The sequence below is a fragment of the Ochotona curzoniae genome, unplaced genomic scaffold, assembly GCF_017591425.1.
Source record: "Ochotona curzoniae isolate NIBS_2020 unplaced genomic scaffold, NIBS_Ocur_1.0 contig_4612, whole genome shotgun sequence".
Classification (NCBI taxonomy): Eukaryota; Metazoa; Chordata; class Mammalia; order Lagomorpha; family Ochotonidae; genus Ochotona; species Ochotona curzoniae.
Window position 1 is genome coordinate 15,520,978 of NW_024466343.1, and position 21,134 is coordinate 15,542,111.

A 21,134-nucleotide genomic window follows, 5' to 3' on the forward strand; every position below is an offset into this window, starting at 1 on the left:
TCTCCATTCCCGAGTAAAAGGAGGACTCCCATTGAAACTAGTAAGTATACCTTGACAATAAGATACTAGACTTTCTACCACTGTCTATACGCACCATGCCATGATACACTTAAATAGCAAAAATTGGAAGTGTGACTGTTGCTTAAGGATTATACCATTGTAGTAATAAAGAGGACAACGACAGGGAGGATATGGTAGGAGAAGAATCCCTGTACCTATGGAAACATACTATGAAAAATTTTAAATAGTAAAATTAAAAATAAGTCTATGTTTTCTCTTTTTTTTTTTAAAGATTTATATTATTTTTATTGGAAAGGTGGATATACAGAGAGGAGAGACAGAGAGGAAGATCTTCCGTCCAATGATTCACTCCCCAAGTGAGCGCAACAGCCGATGCTATGCCGATCCGAAGCCAGGAGCCTCTTCTGGGTCTCCCATGCGGGTGCAGGGTCCCAAAGCTTTGGGCCGTCCTCGACTGCTTTTCCGGGCCACAGGCAGGGAGCTGGAAGGGAAGTGCGGCTGCTGGGATAGAACTGGCGCCCATATGGGATCCCGGGCGTGCAAGGCGAGGACCTTAACCAATTGTGCCACTGCGCCGGGCCCTATGTTTTCTCTTATTAAAAAATATATAGAGGGCTTGGCATGATGGCTTCACCTTGTAAGCACTGGGATCCCATATGGGTGCTGGTTAGTGTCCCAGCTCTTCCATTTCCCATCCAGCTCCCTGCTTGTGGCCTGAGAAGCAACAAACAATGGCCCAAAGCCTTGGGACCCTGCACCTCTGTGGGAGAGCCAGAAGAAGCTTATTGTTCCTGGCATGGGATCGGTTCAGCTCTGGCCATTGCAGCCACCTGGGGAGTAAACCAGGAAAACGAAGATGTTTCTGTCTGTCTCTCCTTCTCTCTGTAAATCTTTCTAATAAAAATAAGTAAATATTTTTTTAAAAATTATAAGAGTAAGTACTGTATAATGGGTTAAGCTGCTGCTTAGGATGCTTGCATCAGATACTAGGGTGCCTAGAATCAAGTTCCCCATTTGTTTCCAACACAGCTTCCTGCTAATGTGCATGTGAGGCAGCAGATGATGGCCAAGTCTTGGGTCCCTGCCACCCATGTGAGAAACCAGGATGGAGTTCCCGGCTCCACGTTTCAGCTGGATGCAACACCGACTACTGTAGGCATTTGGGAAATGAATCAGTAGATGGAAGGCCTCTGTCTACCTCTCTCTCTCCCTCCCTTCCAACCTCTCCCACAGTGCCTTTCAAATAAATCTTTAAATAATTAATAAAAACAAACCATTGCTATTGTTACATAATGCCTACATAATTTTAAACATCCAGTAAGTTATAATTTTTTCCAAAAGAGGAAATGAGTAACTTCCTAATATGAAAAAATAAATAGAAAGGTTAACTCTTAAAAAAAGAAAAAAATGGAGTCTTAAGTGCCACACAGACACAATAAAGACCATGTAGTTGTAAATGTACTGCTAAAGTTTAACTGCTATAAATATGGAAAACCATGTTAGTCGCTAACTTCACAAACTTCTCTAAAATGTATTTTGTTACTGATAACACATTCTAATATACTATCATTTACCCTGTGCACACACACTTTATTTAATGGTTCAAAATGAGGTTTACTTTGTCCTGCAAGGAACTTCAAAAAGTTCATGAAAAAAATGGAATTAAAAGATAAGTTTGTTTTGATCATAAAAATCTTTTGAAATCTAAGCAGAGTATTTCCTATTATATATTTTCTATGAACTTTTTTTAAAAGTCCTCATATTTTCCGCCCTGCAATGTAGTGTCATGGAACTGGAAGCTATCAACTTTGGTCAAGTCACCCCATGTTACATGTCTCTCTACTCTCTACTTACTGAGAGCTCATATATCTTCTTTTTCAGAAAGTATAAAATGTTTTCCCCACTTCTTCTCTCATACACAGACAAACCAATCGCCGCTTGGATTTGTTTGACTAAGTTGGAAAATTCTTTCTGGTTATAAAGCAGCCAAGAACATACTTTGTGGTTTCAAATAGACCAGGCCTGAGGTTATACTCTATCGTAACCATGACACCTAGAAATAGTCTTACGCATTATACTTAATGTAATTTTGGATGATTCACTTAACTGCTAAAATGGAAGAATAAATAAATTTTCTTGAAGTTGAGGCATAGAGATAGTTATTTAACTTTAAAAATCTTATTTTTTACTACTGTAAGCAATTTTAGTTTTAACTTTAGTATCTGTGTATACAGCTATAAACAAAAGTACATATACCAGTAAGTATGTGTGTATATACGCATTAATACAGGTAGGTAGGACAGTTTTCGAAGTCACCTATCATAATGATACTGGTAAAGGACAAAATAATACAGGAGTATTATGTTAAACATGCTGGCTTTACAAGCCCTTCCATGAAACACAATAAACTGTGATCATACAACACACAGCACACATCCCTGCTAATACCTTTAACTTTGTATTCTCAAGATTCAGAGTTTGTTTTTCATTCTCAATTGATTGTAGTTTTCTAAGAATTTCTTCATATGAATTTTTACCGTGGGCTTCCATTTTCTTTATGTCCTCCGAAAGATTAACAATTTGCCTTCATAAAATAAATAACATAGTTGATTAAAAAAAGTCACATAAATTTTTATTCCAGCAACTCGTGTCACGTGCATTTCTGAAATCATTTTGGCAGGGTGCACCGTGTAGAAGCACATAAACAGGAAGTTAACAGAACTCACACAACAAGACAAAGAAGAAGAAGCTATCTGACATTACCAACAGAGTAATCATGACTAGAAACAACTACCCATAGGTGATGCCAATGAGAAACGTCTGCAGTACTCTCCATCCAGTAAGTGTCTCACCCACCATCCACACCTGTGACCATCTCTTTCCTACCAGTGAAGGCACACATGCACACACACAGTTGTAGGGATAAGGTGGAACAAAAAGATCACATAAGTCAATTACAACTAATCTTGAGAAAGTTTTCAATGATAAAACTGAATATACTTGAATTCTTTACCTAGTGGAGTGTTAAGCTTGAGTCTACAAAGTGAAATCAAAATATGTCATTTTTTTTAAAGGAGGGGAAGGGTGGGTGAGGAGCACTGTCAAGTGCCACCATGCAGCTAAATCTGTATCACGAAACACATGAATACATGTTCCCTTTATATAAATAAGATATAGAAAAGTGAAACATCTAAAAACAAATATTTAGAACTCACTACTGTTAACTTTCCAGTAACACATTTAAAAGCATGAGATTTTTTTTCACTCATTGGTTTTCTATAAGTCAGCCCAACTAAGAATATTACTTTTTAGAATTTCAAACCATTTATGTATCACAATCTTTGTTTCATGAAGATAAAGAGTTTGTACAAAATGGAATGAAGACATTAAGTTTATTTTGCTGCAAAGACAAAATTTAAGTCCTTTTCATGTGGGAAGGGAGCGTCTTTACAAAGCTCATGAGAATGCATATTATGAAAAAAAAACTATGCAGGAAGTTTCAAAAATGTTAGCAGCAAAAAAGTTATCTTTTAATTTCATTTTCTACAAGCTCTTTTAAGTTCCCTCATATAATCTTTTACATTCTTGTTTAATAAAGAAACATTACTGCCACTGAAGACACACTTACTATTAATATATACTAGAAATAGCTGATACGTTTAGTCACATAACTAACCTACAAGTTCAAAGTTGCAGAATGTGAAAACCAGCTCACTTTTAATGAATAATGACTTTTACTGTGTTTCATAGTGGAGTAATAAAAGCTTACAGTTACAAGTAGCAAAAATAAATCAGATAGCACCTCTGCTATATTAGAACCAAAATACAAATCACTCAAAGACCAAAGAACCAAAAACATTTCTTACTAAACAGTAAAGAAAGATCCCAAATTCTTACGTTTTCATTGTTTCAATCTGAACTTCCAATTCGGTTTTCTCTATTACAATTTTCTCGTAATGACTTTTCCAGGCATTGGAAGCTGAAACTGTTTCAGACAACTTGGCTTCCTAAAAAACACATAAAGTACTGATCTTGTAACTTAAAAAAAAAAAAATGTTGTTTTGTTCAGGGCTGTAAATACAGACACTTCCTAAACAAGTAAACATTCTTCCAAGACAGTATGAAACCCAAATGGAAAAAAGTCCAGTATACAGCATTGAATATAGGAAAGTTTTAAAGTCTACTTTAAACCGAATAGCAATATTGCTAATATTCTACATGCACATAATGATAGCTCCAAGGTAACATTTTAAAAAATGTTGATGCAGTTATTTTAAAGCAATATATCAGAATAAATGAAGATAATTTCCTTTCTATTTATTGAGCTTTTCATTTTATATCCTATATTCATAAAATGCAAAACAATTATAAAAGCTTCGGAGTGTGAGGAGGAAAAGAATCCTACTTTGGTAAACATGGGGACTACTTCTAATTCCACACTTCTTTTTTTTTGAGTTTTGAAGACGATTTATTATCCAATTAAAGCTAACTGATGACTTCAGAAACCAATGAACTGAAATGCATTTGTAAACTTATTGGCATGAACATATAATCAAAAAAAGTGTTTTTGATCAAGTGGTGATAGAATTCCATAAGTTAATTTAAAGGCTGTAAGTGACAAAACACAAATAATCACATACTTTTTGAGTAAGTTAAATAAAAATCTAAGAAGAAAGATTTAATACAAAAACTATTTAGTATGATTGTATGCATTTTCTGTCTTGGCTGCTCAGCATGATTTTATTTTAATTGACCCTTTGAAGGGGTACTTTTGAAATTGGCCTAAATGTCTTATATAGGGCAAATTTTTCATAAAAGAGTTCTTTAAATTTAGACAGTTTCTGTCCAAAATCAGCTGTAAATTTTTTTCAATAACGGTGTTTTTGTAATATATTTTTATTTTGAATTTTTAATTATGTGGTACAATTTTGTATAGGCTGGGATTCCCCCTCAAACTCTCAACCCCCATCAGATTTTTCCCATTTTGTTACACTAGTGTAGTCCTTCATAAGGAATGATAATTCTATCAGTCTCTTCTTTAAGTGTACCCTGACATTGTTGGTATAGACAATGTCAGACAGTCCAGCACCCCATTATCTAAACATGTCCAACAGTTTCGTTGGGATTCCATCTTTCGTCTGGATGCAGGGATGCATGTTCCATTATACCCCCACGTCTGTATATAATAGACCCCAGTACTCTATCACTATACATTACCATAAGTGAGAAGCCATGAAACAAGGTCAACCACTGGTATGAGTCAGAACAGCCACAGCAACTAGACATGTAATCATTACCTATAATTAGTGTGGAGAACAGTACTTGATATGACATGCCTAAAATGTAGCACTAGTCAGGGAGGGAATTACCTTCATAGAAGAGATGTCCTAAGGTAACCCACCCTTTTTCTCTTTGTTTTGGAGATATGGCACATTTAAGCCATGAGAAACACAACTGGAATGTGTCTGATTTTCAAAGAAATAAAGGAAATCATCTTCAGGATACAGAATGACAGGATATTTCAACCATGGAAGTTCTGCCCAGCACTTCCAAAATCCACATTCTTCTCTCATCTTCCTTATAAACACACAGACACACAGCAACAATCCATTTGCCTCCTCTTTTACTGCACCAGAGTTCTCTGAAGCCAGTAACTAGTAGACACTTCCAAATTCTCATTCTCTCTGATCTCTGTAAGTACTTGGTAAGCTTTGGGCATTGCATAAAGATGAGATGATATTTTATTCAGTTCCACCCAGCTCATATCGAACTACTCATGTTTTGAACTTAAGAGGCCGTTATAGATAAGGGCACTCTCAGGTGAATGGGATAGGATGAGCAAGCCCATGCCACCCAGGAGCTTACACTATAGTGGAAGAATTGCTACCAAAAGAAGTAAACTTAAAAAAATTAGTGAGACAGTTTCATGTTTTAATGAATGCTATGGAAAACAAATGTACGATTAATTGCTAAAGGACTCCTTAAGAAATAGCCAGGGAAGGTCTCTCTGGAGAGACTTCAGCTGCAAAGACCCCTGAACAATTAGATAATAAGAACCACAGAACGAGCTGTGTTGAGCCAAGTAACAGCATGAAAGCTGGAGGTAGCAGCAAACAGAACAAAATGAGCTGTCCACCTCAGAGTAACAGGAAGAAAGAGCATGGCAAGGCAGTGGGACAGCCAGACACTGGGCTGCGATGCATGTCTCACTTATCCCCCACTTCACTCAGGTGACATGAGTCGTACCGTTGTCCTATTTTATAGAAAAAAAGAAATGGAAGCTTGGAGAAGTTATGTTCCTTCTCTGAAGTCACAAGTTCACAAATGGGGAATGGGTTCTCTACTGTGACCTGGGGCCTGCGAGATGTTAGGGAAACGGAAAACTCATGAAGTCAGGGCCTCCGCAGGCTTTTACCATTCAACATTGTCTCTCGTGTTCAGTCACATCTCCAACCTTCCTGATTTTGGACCGAGTCTTCAACTCTTACCTAAATTCATCTAAACATAGGTTGAACATGGGGCCTTCAACTGTTAACACTTGAGTTGCAAAGTATTCTTTTATTTTGCATGAGTTTTGTAAAATGTTTTCATTTCTGAATGCCTCTAACAGTTCTATAAACTGTAACCTAAGTTCTTAAGGGGGGAGGGGACACCAGGGCAGCATTCATTAATTAACTGAATAAATATAATAATTTGTCAATAACAACAGTTTTAAACTTTCTTCCATACCCAAAGATGTCTTTCACATGGTTTGTTTACATCAGTATGCAGTTTTAAATGCATTACAAAGATCAAGTGAGGCAAATTACTACTGAATAAAGTCATCTGGCCTAATAACATAAATCAGCATTTCCCAAACTTATTCCTCAGAACCAGTTCCAGGAGTTGCTTTGTGGGTAGAAGAAGCTCTCTGTGGTTAAGTAAGGATGGGAAAGTCTTAGTTCAGGACCCTTCATTACACTGTGCTTCTGACAGTCTTTGCAGGACTTCAAACATGCTAATATGCATGGGAACCCACCAATGCAGGGTAGGGTTAGCCTTAGTTAACAGCCTTGACATTTCCCTTATGTTCCCAAGAACACGCCGATATAATTCAATGTGCCAAATTAGCATTTTATGTAATCTTTCAAAATAAAAGATTAAAGCAAAAAGTAGTAGGGTTTTTCCAGTATCAATCAGAACAAAACCTTGATATTAAGCATCATAACATTCATGACACAAACCCCACAAAGCACCATCTTTAGAAAAGAGCAGGTGTACTTACCTGATCTCTAATTTGGGAAGTGATGTTTTCAATGTCGCCTGCAAAATGCTCAAGCCGCTGTTTATAAATCTTAGATGCCTTTTTCAGAGCTATAGCCTTCTGCCTACTGGCTTTTTTCATTGCTACTGCCTCCTGCTTACTGGTTTTCAACTGTAAACTCCACTTGGCTATCTTGGTTTCTAAGCCCTGAAAAGATAACAGACATAGGATTTCAGAATTCTGTTTATATAACCATTTTTAAAAAACACATCATCTTTATAGATTTTTCAGTTATTAAACATAAAATTAATAAAAAGCAAAACAGTGAAGTGATTTCATCAATGCTTTTTCATAACCAGTTAATGTAAGTAAATTGAAAACATATATGCCCACATAAAACTAATATTACCCTTATTAAGGCTATTAATATTGGTGACTTTGCTACAGATACTAGCTATCTTAAAAAATCTGAGATTAACCAGAACACTTTGTGCATATTTAGAATCTTACACATAGCCCTAGTTTAAAAAAAATAGCATAACTGAGCTAGACATGATCCACATAATATGCATGCAAAGCTCAAAAGCACAGGTACCCCCCGAATGTGGCCATGCCTTTAGTTCGAAAGACAAGGACATTTTAGTAAAATCTGTAAATCATGAAGGGTTCAGAAGATATAAAGATAGACTGATTTATCCAGTTTGAATTTACCAGGATCAGTAAGCACACCCCAACTCCAGAGTTCCAGTAAGGACAACAGAAGTGCCACTTGAACCAGCGAGAGCTAAGTCATTATGACATCATCAAACTTGGATTTAGATTAGCGAGTCACTATCAGATCCCCAAGATGAGGATGTCTGAGGCAGTGTGATGTTAATCAGCACGATCGTGCCATGCCTCTCGGAGCATAATGACACAACGTTGGGTTATGGACATGATTAGCTGATGTAGTCTGATAGGTCACATTTCAAATGATTTCAAGGCTGTTTGTGCAGAGTAAAGCAGCAAAGGACGCCCCAGTGCTAAAGGCCCTGACACCCACTTGGGCGATGTAGTTGGGACCTCTTGTTCTGGCTTCGGCCTGGCCCAGCCGCAGGAGCTGCGGTCATTTAGGAAGTGAACTAGCAGATAGAAGATCAATCGCTAATTCTCTATATAACTCTATCTAATTAATTAATTAATTTTAAAGGCTTCATCTGTAACGCTCCTAAGAATGGGGACTCTATTAATTTGAAGACTTAAGATTTTAATACTTTTCTGTTTTGAAAGTAGATTAGTATTGGGGGGGGGGGGAAAGTACAAAATTACAGAATTTAGATTTTAGCCTCCAGATTCCGGTACTGTCATTATAATTTTTAAAATTTCAGAGGAATCACAGGGGAAAAAAATGTTTTCTACTAAGTTCAATAAAAACTATGCTTCTTAACTTCCATAAAATTCAGATCAAGAGGCACATTTTAAGATTCAGGTTTCATTTCTTAAAGAGTGGTTAGGTAACCTAAGAGAGGAGACAAAACATTCTTAAACTGACTTGAAAAAATCCATCTTAAACAACAACAACAACAAACCACAATGAAACACTGTAATAAGAAGCTGAGTGAAAACAGACAAGGGCATTGCACCAGATCCAAGACAAAGGAAATACAGCTGTCATTCCTACAACTGCCACAGGGTGTCAGGATGCTATCATGCAGGCTTGCTAAATGAGTTAAAAACCCATACCCCACGTGGAAGTGAGATAACCCTTTTTATAATAAGGTTCCAAACCAACTTTGATCAGTAGATTTATCAAATTTTGTACTAGGCACTACCAAGAAGCACACAGAAACTATCATATTAAACTAATTAAATAATTGCTTACCACTTGGTAAATGAATGAGTACATTTTAGGGACCCCCAAATTCTATTCTCAAAACTCTGTCACTCCAAGAGAATAATTAATCAAAAATCCCCTTAATTATACCACTGTGGCTTTATATAATTACCTGAACAGTGAAGCTGGATGAGCAAATTTAAAATTTCTCATGATTACAAACAAAAAAATCTGGTTGATTATAAAACGTATGCCAGCCCGAGTATCTGGGTTCCTGCCACCCACATGCAGACCTTGATGCAGTCCTGGACTTACACAGCTTTGGCCCAGGCCAGCCCTGGACATTGTGCCTATTTGGGGAGGGAATCAGTGAATGGAATGGACTCTCCTTTCTCCCAGTCTGTTCCTCTCTAACTATGCCTTTCAAATAAAGACATCAACCGTAAAATGTGTGTGTGTGTGTGTGTGTGTGTGTGTATGTGGTATGTACAGAAAAAAAATGCTTTAAATAAAACCTTTAAAGGAAATAATATAAGGATAATCTATTCAGTGCCCAGCGCGGTAGCCTAGTGGCTAAAGTCCTAGCCTTAAACGCACTAGGGTACCATATGTTTGCCCATTCTAATCCCGGCAACCCCACTTCCCATTCAGCTCCCTGCTTGTGTCCTGGGAAAGCAGTCCAGGACGGCCCAAAGCCTTGGGACCCTGCACCTGCACAGGGGACCTGGAGGAAGCTCCTGGTTTCAGATCAGTTCCGTTCTGGCTGCTGCAGCCACTTGGGGAGTGAATCAACAAACTAAGTATCTTCCTCTTTGTCTCTGCTCCTCTCTGTATATCTGACTTTCCAATAAAAATTTAAAAATCTTAAAAAAAAGAATAATCTATACAAAAGTATTAATAATGGCATCAGTATTTTTTTAAGTTTTTATTACCTCCATTAGTTTTCCAGGATAAACACAATTATACAAAAAGAGATTTTTAAATGTAATTGAATCACTAAAAATTGATTTGATTGGTTCTAAATATAGGTAGCATTTTTATATTAGTATTCATACCCCGATCATTAGGTGTGTCAGAAATTTTAAGATTTACATTAAATGTGTATTTGTCATGATAACACTTAAGTTCCATTTTCCAAAAATCAACAAATTTCAGAATTAAGAATGCCTTTCCATCTTTTCATTCATTTTATCTGAAACTTTAACAATGGAGACATATTAATGACCTTTATGTAGTCTTTTAACTTATCATTCTCTGCTTCTTTTTTATGAATTTGGAGCTGGAGTCGTTCATGCACGAGTTTTACTGACTGAGACAAGCGGTTTGCTTTCAAAGCATTTGCCTGTGAAAGAAAACACAAAGCAAACAGCTGTCATTTGCTTATCTTACTTCCCCTCAAATCTTTAATTGTGTCTTGATTTAGATAACAGATAAAAAGCTGATGAAACACATACTGTCTGCCCTTTGTAAATGTATTTTATATAAAGCTATCAGGAAGTTCTTTCCTTCCCCCGCTTTTATTTAATGGTACCTGTTTAATTGCCTCTTCTTAAAAATTAGCCCCACTCTGCTTGGCAAACTATAGGTTTGTCTATAGTGCTCCTAGAAATACCAAAATTCCTTCACTTAGCTGCAAATTAAAATAAAATCAAATTTGTACAGCTCTTAATTCGTACTGATTTATGCCAAGTACCTTGACAGAAACACTATACAGCTTCTTTAAAAGTTTAGATTAAGACATTACATACATAATGCGTAAAATGTATGAAATGTTCCACTCATCTAAAATTTTTTTTTTAAAAAAGTCTTGATTTCTGAGAACAGAGTCCACTGTGGGAAGAAGAAAAGAAGAAATCAACTAAAGAAAACATGATGGAATAGGGACAGGCTTTGGCACAGCAGTTTAAACAACCGCTTGGGCCACCCACAGTCCACTTCCCAGGGCCTGGGTGCAGGTCCCGGCTCCCTGCTAACACACCCTGAGAAGCAGCTGTCCCAGGGCCTGGGTGCAGGTCCGGCTCTGTCTCCAGTCCCAGCTCCCTGCTAACACACATCCTGAGGAGCAGCAGGTGACCGCCAAGCACTTCGGCATGCTGCCACCCACAGCATGAGAAATAGGAGTGAGCCCGGTCCTGCTCTGGGTGTTGTGGCCTTTTGGGAAGTAGAGCTCGCTCTTTCTATTTCTCCTCTCTATAAATCTGCCTTTCCAAGGAAAATAAATAAATCTTAAAAAAAAAACTACAGATAGAAGATGCCTTTTTCTCCCTCTCCTCCTCTCCCTTGTCCCTCTCTCCCTTCATAGAAAAGGGTATGATGAGTTAGGTAAAAAATCCAGGCTTTTGCTTACCTTTTCATCCTGAAACAAAGAAGAAAGTTCTTGGATATAGGTCTCCTTTTCCATTATTTTCTTCTGTAGATTCTTCAGCAAATGTAATATAACAGTTAGACATTTCACAGTTTGGACAATAGTAACTAATTTTATGAAGCAGAGCAGCCTACAAATAAACAAGAATCCTCAGAAAGAATGGGTGTAAGGCAAGACTTACAGCTTGTTCATCTTCATCATTGGTTAGATTCTCTGAGAACAAGGAGGAGGAAGAATGTCCTGTCTGGAAAAAGGATGGCATAAATCAGTGTTATTTCTCCACACAGAAAGGCAGAAAGCAGAGAAAGCATCATTCCAGAAAATGATACAGGCCACTAACACACACAGCTCAGATCCCTCCAGGCACTGGCTATCACAAGGATTTTTGCATAGGTGTTTAAGCCCTATCTGCCTACAATTGACGAAATCACTAAATTTGATAAATTAACCTCAGAAGAATACCCTGAAACACAGAGTGACATATGAAAGTCACAAAAATTCAGCACACAAAGCATGACAGGCCAAAACCTTCAACAAAAATTCTAGCACTAAGAAATCTAAGAGACTTGTAGCAAATTAGTGATGGACTTGAGACAGCCATTTTCTGAGTTCACAGAACCCATATTCACTTTTGCAAGGCAGTTTCCTGTTTGTGAATGTGAACAGTCTCAATGTTCTTTATCCGCAAGCTCTTACTCACACCCTGTTATACAGTGTAAAATTGTACCACAGCTTCACAGGCTTTGTGAGCTCTGAAGGCTCCACAGAGTACAGGTTAAGATTCCTTCCTACTAAAACAATATTCCATAAATGACAAAATATTAACGTTATGGTCAAAAATCAAATTACAAAGCAGTCCTTAAGAAGAGAATCACCTGGGCCTGGTGCCGTGGCCTAGTGGCTGAAGTCCTCACCTTGAACACACTGGGATCCCATATGGGCACCAGTTCTAATCCCGGCAGCCCCATCTCCCTGCTTGCGGCCTGGAAAAGCAGTCCAGGACAGCCCAAAGCCTTGGGACCCTGCAGCCATATGGGAGACCCGGAGGAGGCTCCAGGCTCCTGGCTTCTGATCAGATCAGATCGAACAGAAGATCTTCCTCTCTGTCTCTTCTCCTCTTTGTATATCCAACTTGCCTTGGGACCCTGTGCCCATGTGGGAGACCCAGAAGAGATTCTGGGCTCCTGGCTTCAGATCAGTGCAGCACCGGGGGTTGCGGTCACTTGTAGAGTGAATCATTGGACAGAAGATATTGCTCTTGGTATGTATCTGACTTTGCAATAAAAATAAATAAATGTTGAAAAAAAAAGAACCACTCATTTTTCTAAAACAATATACATTCATACACACATACAAAAGACTAAGAAAGACAAGCAAACGTGACCCTGACAGCATTCAGTACATGTCAGCCGTCCTCAGCCTTAAACGCCTAATGCATGAAATGTGTCATGTGAGTTGAGCATCTGAAACCTGAAATGCTTCCAAATCTGAAGCTTTCTGAGCACCAGCAGGATGAAAACAAGTGGAAAATTCCATACCTGACCTTACATGAATCACAGTCAGAGAGTGGATCCAACAAAGATATGTGCATAGCAGGCACACAACTCCCATGTTCCATTAGAGTCCCATTGCCAAGACATTTAATTTTGTATATTTAAATATTCCAAAATCTAAAATGCTTCAGTTCTCCCCAACATTTTGGATAAGGGATACTCAATCTGCACGGGCCTGTCAAGCAACTTCATCCCTAGGTCTATGGTCCAGAGAAGGCAAAGCATGAATTCACGCCACAGCTTCATAAATCAATGTTCACAGCATTAGCAATTGATCTGAAAGTCTACCAACCGTAAACAGATGGTGCAGTGGTACAACCACACAGCGGGCCACATTCAGCAACAACAAGGAGTGAAGTTCTGATGCATGCTACAGCATGGATGAGCCCTTAACAATATGCTAACCTACACAAGGCAGTTCTCCCAGGGTCTCACAGGAAACATCTAGCATAGACAAAGCCACAACACGAGAGTGAACAGCTGCCTAAAGCTCCTGAAGGAGGGGTGGCTGGGACAACAGGCGTACAAGGTCTACTTGGAGTGATGAAAACATCTTAAAAATTGGACTTTGTTCCAAGCTACACAATTCTGTGAACATGTTAAAAAAAAAAAAACCACTGAATTGCATAATTTAAATGGGAGAACTGAATGGTATGGGAACTATATCTCAATGAAGCCACTAAAATACACATGTGGAAACGCAATGCACACAGGAATAAAATCTAAAGAGTATCTATTTTATTATAACAAGCTATATATCCCTATGCTATTATAATTTGGAGAACAACACATAGTGAGCTCTTACAAAAGAAAATATTTTTCTCTAAAAACACTGCTTTCATAGAGAACTATTAATATAACTTAACAGTAGTAGTTCAATGATCCCTTTCAAATGAAAATTCCAAGAAGTTCTGCTTTTCAAATATATCAATATGTTAATTTCTATAGTTTGAAAACTAATACACCCTTTAAGCAAGAAATATCACTGCTAAATGAGTGCTCAGGACAGAAGCCTTACTTGTTCGCAGTCTGTGTCTCTAAGATGGTCTACAACTATGTTCTCATGTTTGAAAGCGTCTAATTCTTTTGTTAATACTTCTTTCTGCTTAGAAATCTTCAAATTGGATGCAGAAAGATCAGCCTGCCAGAAAAACCAAACACATATTTGATCATAGCATGAAATAATACACTCCAAAATACAGTAATAATAATAACTTTTTAGTGACAAAATAATTCATTTACATGCAATAACAAGAAATTCTGCCAAATTTACTAATAGTAAATAGGAACTATTACACAGGATATTCAAATAAAGTTAGATAAAAATAACAACTTAAACACAAAGTATTCGCAATACTGCTTCTAATCAAAGTTACAGGATACTCTCTACTCTTGTTCCTAGCTCAAATTTTAGTCAACCAACATTTTACTCTTTAACTACTGGAGATTTTTAAAATGTGATTTATTTATTTAACTACTCCCATTTATTTGAAAGGCAGGGGGACTTAGAAAGACAGAGATGGAATTAGATCTTCCACCTACTGAATTACTCCCATAATGTTCTCAACAGCACAGCCTGAGCTGAAGCAAGGCACAAGGGACACACAGGTAACGGGGACTCGAGGCTCTGAGCCATCACCTGCTACTGCACAGGGTACATGGCAGCTGGGTCTGAAGGGCTTCAGGACCAGAACCCAGCCATGCCGACACAGGGTGCAGATCGATCTGAAGGGAGTCAGGACCAGAACCCAGGCAGGCAGACCCAGGACGCAGGTCTCACAGCTGGCAAGCTCACTGTCAAAAACCTGAGCTTACAAAACTTACACAATATGAAATAGGTATGTTTTGTTTCTCAGGTTTTTAAATCCACTGCAGAGAAAAAGTGATCCTCTAGTTCAATTCTTAATTAAATCGAACCTCATATCAGGTGTGTACCTGATGTTTTCTTTTAGGAAAACAATTACAGTTAATGATACAGGAATAAAGAACACTGGTGGGCCTGGGGCAGTAGCCTACTGGCTAACATCCTCGCATTGCAAGCACCAGAATCGCAGCCAGCTCCCTGTTTTGTAGCCTGGGAAAGCAGTGGAGGACAGGCCAAACCCTCGGAACCCTGCACCCACGAGGGAGACCTGGAAGAAGCTCCTAGCTCCTGGCTTCAGATAAGCACAGCTCTGGTTGTTGTGGCCACTTAGGGAGTGAACCAACCGTCAGAAGATCTTCCTCTCTGTCCCTCCTCCTCTCTGTGTACCTGACTTTATAATAAAAAATAAATAAATCTTTTTAAAAAATTTAAAATAAAATGAACAGTGGTGAGTCCCTTTTGGGGGGGATCACACATGCACACGGGAGCATACCTGGCCAAGACACAGGACCTCCGTTAATGCACTCCATCTACATTAGCTTTCCATCCCACCAGTCGTTCACAGCTCCAATACTCACATTCTCAGAACTAATCTCTTCGGCGCTGTCTTTCAGTAACAGCACGAGTAACTCTGCAGGAGAGGCCGCCCGCTCGGCTTCTGTAAGTGTTTCTTTCGGGTCATTCTTTTCATTGAAGATGTCCTGCTGTGGGCTAAATGCAAACGCACAAGTACAGTTTAAGTTAAATCTATCACATAAACTAGCCATACTTTGGAGAGAAATATACCACGTCCTGGCTAAATAGTACAGTTCCATAAAATTTCTGCAAAATGCAGTTGTAAACTATCATGGAAAATGTATGTTCTGCCCTCTATATTTGTTTATATTTTCTATACTTTCTATTCACAGAAAAACATACTTTTTATAATGTTAAAAATGCATAAAATACAACATAAGCAATGTTTAAATTATTCTATGTTTGATCATTAGAATCCCTTTCTGGTTTACAAAATAATTTGTGGGGGCCCGGCGTGGTGGCGCAAGTGGTTAAAGGTCCTCGCCTTGCACGCCCGGGATCCCATATGGGCGCCGGTTCTAATCCCGGCAGCCCCGCTTCCCTTCCAGCTCCCTGCCTGTGGCCTGGGAAAGCAGTCGAGGACGGCCCAAAGCTGTGGGAACCTGCACCCGCGTGGGAGACCCGGAAGAGGCTCCTGGCTTCGGATCGGCATAGTATCGGCCCGTTGCGCTCACTTGGGGAGTGAATCATCGGACGGAAGATCTTCCTCTCTGTCTCTCCTCTCTGTATATCCGCCTTTCCAATGAAAAAATAATAAAAATAAATCTTTAAAAAAAAATAATTTGTACACAAAGGGGCTTCAGAAAGACTGGGAAAGAGGGATCACATAATGTGGAGGTGAGCGCTGTGGCAGGCAGCTCCCTGCGTTCCAAAGCCTCAGTGCCAATGATTCAGCTTGATCCAACTGCCTGTTAGTGCACTGACAGACAGCAGATGGCGCCACAGCCCTTGAGTTCCTGTTCCCAGACCCAAGACCAGGATCCTAGCTTTGCTTTACCTGCTCACCTGCCTATTGTAGGTGTTTGCAGAATTAGCCAGTGGATGAAAGCTTGATTTCTCTCTTAGATAAAAATAAACTGTTCTAAAAGGAAAGATGTACACTTTACATGTACTTTTTAAAAACACTAATATTTGCGGTTTTTTAAAAGATTTATTTTTATTGCAAATTCAGATATACAAAGAGGAAGAGAGACAGAGAGGAAGATCTTCCATCTGATGGTTCACTCCCCAAGTGACCACAATGGCTGGTGTTATGCCGATCCGAAGCCAGGAGCCAGGAACTTCCTTCAGGTCTTCCACACGGGTGCAGGGTCCCAGGGCTTTGGGCCGTCCTTGACTGCTTTCCCAGGCCACAAGTAGGGAGCCGGATGGGAACTGGAGCTGCCAGGATTAGAACCGGCGCCCATATGGGATCTTGGCGTGTTCAAGGTGATAACTTTAGCCGCTAGGCCACCATGCTGAAATATTTGTGATCTTTTCCTTCCTTCCCATCTCCCTTACTCTAAATTTAAAAAAGAAGTTTTTCTGGATTCCCAGATCTTTTCTTTAAACTTTTGGCTCTCCCTCCAGCACAATTAATGAACTATACAAAATGAAAAAAAAAAATACTACAGATCCTTGGAAACGGAAAAATCCTTCCCTTTTGACTTTAGAATATCACCATTCGAAATTAAACTGATGGGCCTGGTGTGGTAGCCTATTAGCTAAAATCCTTGTCTTGCATGCACCCAGGATCCCATATGGGTGCCAGTTCTAATCCCAGCAGCCCTGCTTCCCATCCAGCTCTCTGCTTATGGCCTGGGAAAACAGTCGAGGACGGCCCAAAGCCTTTGGACCCTGCACCTGCATGAGAGACCTGGAGGAGGTTCCTGGTTTCACATTGGCTTAGCTCTGGCTGTTGCAGCCACTTGGGGAGTGAATTAACAAACTAAAGATCTTCCTCTTTGTCTTTCCTCCTCTCTGTATATCTGACTTTCCCATAAAGATAAAATAACTCTTAAAAAAAAAGAAATTAAACTGCTGATATCTGCCTTCATGATTATGCCTTACCTAGATGCTGCCATGTATTAATAATGTAGACACATCAGACAGGGCAGATACAAGCCACATTTCCACCTCCTGAAAGTGGGAGAGTTTTCATATAATCCCTGTCAGCCAAAAGGCCATCTCCCTGCCTGTGTTCACACTCCAAACTCACGGAACGGTCATTCCAAGGTTTGAGGGCCCGCAGAAAGAGCTGTGGTACTTTCTTAAGCTTTAGACACAACCCCTGAAGTGGCAGAGAGGAAACTGCTGAAGCAAAAATGCTCAGAACACTTCAGAAGCAAGACCCCAAAGCAGGCGGGCTGTATTTTCTAACTCAGAGCTCAGCATGCAAACATTTTCTTTCATCTAAAGATGCTCCCAGGACAACACTAGAACATCAAGATTTATTAATAAGGACAATTTTGAGTCAAAAAGTTATCTTAAATGAGACTGGGTATAATAAAGACAGACTGTCTTAATGAATATATTTCACTTATACTTTTACATAATTACATGAGTTGTTGATTAGAATCTATGTATAATCAAGTTTGAAAGAGCCTTTTTAATATTTATAAACACAGTTCTAAGTTATGAGGAAACTTTGTGCTTTTATTTTTTTGCTATTTATTTATGTGTTTGAAAGGAAAGCTACAGGGAGAGAGATATTCCACCTACTGGTTCATATGACAGCAGGCCGGGGCCAGGCAGAAACTGGCACTCAGGAGACAATGGTTTATCAAGCTTCTCCACACAGGGATCCCTGGGTCTTAAATTGCCAGCTTTTCTATTTCCTTCACAAAAATGTAATAAAATGGCACATTAGCAGGTGCCAGAGCATTGGTCAGAAAAGAAGTTTAAGTAGATCATGTGCTTGAGTACCACTAGACTCAAAGCATTGGCCTACGGAGGTGCTGGCTGTCAATGACCCTGTCCCTTCTTAAAAATCATAAGCAGAAAGTTGAGAATAAGATGCAACAAAATAATATTATCCATTATAAGTTAAGCCAGAAGCTAGACTATAGTGTTTATAATGGCAGTTTAAGGTCATGGTTGGGGACAGGTGAGACTAGCAACAATAATTCACATAAATAATCAGTGTATTCCTCATTCCAAAGCAGCAAAACGCGGCAAACGTTTGTATGTGCACAGCAACCCAGGAATGCTCCGTAAAACTCGCTGGCAATGTTACTAAAAGGTGATGCACATTTTCCATGAACTTCGTTCTGAAGCTCCATTATTAACCAAATGGTACAATTAACATTCAACTATATTTCCAATACTCCATAACACCTATATTTTCATTTGCCTTAGTTAGAAAGCTTTACAAATTCTTAAAAGGTGAGGTTATTAATGTTTAATTGCTTTCATTAATATCCCAAAAAACTAGCTAGATTTCAAGGAGTAAATCTGTAATAAGATTAAATACATTGGGTCCTGCGGCGTGGCCTTGAAGCTAAAGTCCTTGCCTCACATGCACCCAGGATCCCATATGGGCGTCAGTTCTACTCCCAGCGGCCACCCTTCCCATCCAGCTCCCTGTTTGTGGCCCGGGAAAGCAGTCCAGGATGACCCAAAGCTTTGGGACCCTGTACCTGCATGGGAGATCCGGAGGAACCTCCTAGCCTCTGGCTTTGGATCAGCTCAGCTCCAGCCATTGCGGCCACTAAGGAAATGAACCAGCGGATGGAACAGTTCCTCTCTGACTCTCCTCCTCTGTGCATATCTGACTTTTCAATAAAAAAAAAATCATTAAAAAAAAAGATTAAATACATTTAGTGAATGAGTTCTAGATTTGAAGAATATTTTCTTGCCAAAACAATGCATTTGGTTCCAATAATTTACATTATGGACAAAATAAAAAAACCCTGAAATCAGAGAATTCCATTTCCCCTAATGCTGTGTACGTACCAGATGTGATGACCGTTATTGGCAGCTCCTGGCAAAGATTCTCTCTCGCACCTGCTCTGAAGATGACAAGACAGCTCTCCTGGACGACCTGCATCACTGGCGGACTTCTCCATCAGGTCGGTGAGCGGACCCACTGGTGGCCTCTGGGGCTTCACCTAAGCTGAAACCTGGGAACAGGTTAGTTGCTAAGACATCATTTGAGTAAGGATTTTTTTTTCTTTTCTGTGATTACTACATAACAAAAGATAAAGATCATGGCAATAAAAGAATAATACTTCAAAGATAAAATCAAAATTATAACATTAATTTGTTACAATAGATAAAATTGTGTCAAAATTACACATTCAATAATTGCCAGTTGACGTACACTTTCCCCTGAGGCCAGCTATTTCCCACATAATCACAGAAGTGTAGAAATATTTCCTAGCTTATTTCTTTAAAAAAAATTATTTTTATTGGAAAGTCAGATTTATACAAAGAAGGAGAGAAAGATCTTCTGTCCACTAATTCAGTCTCTAAGTGGCTGCAACAACCAGGAACTGGGTCAATCCAAAGCCAGGAGCTCCCACACAGGATTTCCAAGACTTAGGGCTATCCTCTCCTGCTTTCCCAGGCCATAAACAGGGAACTGGATGGGAAATGGAACAGCTGGGATACAAACCAGCTCCCATATGGGATCCCAGCACGTGCAAGGAAAGGACTTTAGCCACTAGGCTACCACACCAGGACTCTAGTTTATTTCTTCAAGTACTGCAATACTGCAATTCAGTGAGCCTAGAGAAATAATATCAACACCATGGAGGGAAAGCAGGTCTACAATGCTCAGCTTCATTGCGTCCGTCCAATAAGATATATCAGTTACCTACACCTGGAACTGCAGAAATTCAACATAGTTTTCAAAGTGCTTGTAACAAAAATTACAAAGAAAACAGGATATTCGGGTTTTTTCTTTTTTGGATGATCTTCATTTATTTGATTAGGGGGCAATGGGTCAAGTGCTCCAGGAAAGGGGGTAAGACCATTGTTTCCACTTTCTTTTTCCTTCTTGTACCTGGGGTAAGGGAGTAGGTAGATGGAGAAGCCACGCCCAGCCTCCCAAGCATCCCAGGTCCCCGATGTGGGACACGCTCCGAGGGCACTGCTCAACTGGTTTTGATAGTCCAACAGTTCTGAATTACTGCCAATCTCACCACTCCAAGCACGATGAAATCTCCAGAATTCACTGACAGACACGGTTTACCTGAGAGGCTCAGTTTGCCTAGATATTCACTGCTAACACTTGGCTGGGATAGTTGGTCGACTTGTTCTGTCCTCCATTCTCTGTTATGGTACCAGGTGTCCTCTGCAGGTTCTAATGTACCATCGTATCCTCCTATGCAACTGGCTTTGCTGTCTACTGTTTTGTCTAAGCCACTTAAGGAGACCTAGCTCTGACAAAAGCACTCCACAGTTGGACCATGTACCCGGCAATTTTCTCCCTGGTTGGAGTTCTGAGTCCAGCGGTTCAGTTGGGAGATCCCCGAAGAAACCTCATCTGAGGTGATCCCAGACCTGATTCTTGTGTGTGCTTGCCAATACAGGGTCCAGCATAGTCTGTCACTCCAATCAACTTCTATGCACACTGGTGGTTGTGATTGCTGAGTCGGTTCTGTCTCCAGGTCAGTTTTGTCCTCTATCCAAACAAATGGGTATTGTAACCCAGCCCAGTCCCACCCAACACACACTTGTCCACATAAAACAGTGGGAGCTGCAGCCTAGTTGGGGTG

At 39.5% G+C, this 21,134-nt stretch overlaps 1 protein-coding gene across 1 annotated transcript in view; it reads right to left on the bottom strand.

Annotated features, from left to right (window-relative positions):
* ODF2L (outer dense fiber of sperm tails 2 like) overlaps window positions 1-21,134 on the bottom strand; it is a 40,224-nt gene that overhangs the window by 14,663 nt on the left and 4,427 nt on the right. Inside the window, exons 2-10 of the mRNA XM_040987385.1 lie at window positions 19,369-19,528; window positions 15,438-15,570; window positions 14,014-14,136; window positions 11,624-11,686; window positions 11,425-11,496; window positions 10,303-10,419; window positions 7,286-7,471; window positions 3,919-4,028; window positions 2,470-2,605 (exon numbers count right to left, since the gene is read on the bottom strand). Of these exons, the coding sequence (XP_040843319.1) occupies window positions 2,470-2,605; window positions 3,919-4,028; window positions 7,286-7,471; window positions 10,303-10,419; window positions 11,425-11,496; window positions 11,624-11,686; window positions 14,014-14,136; window positions 15,438-15,570; window positions 19,369-19,481 (1,053 nt within the window). The 5' untranslated portion in view covers window positions 19,482-19,528. The remainder of the gene's footprint in view (window positions 1-2,469; window positions 2,606-3,918; window positions 4,029-7,285; window positions 7,472-10,302; window positions 10,420-11,424; window positions 11,497-11,623; window positions 11,687-14,013; window positions 14,137-15,437; window positions 15,571-19,368; window positions 19,529-21,134) is intronic.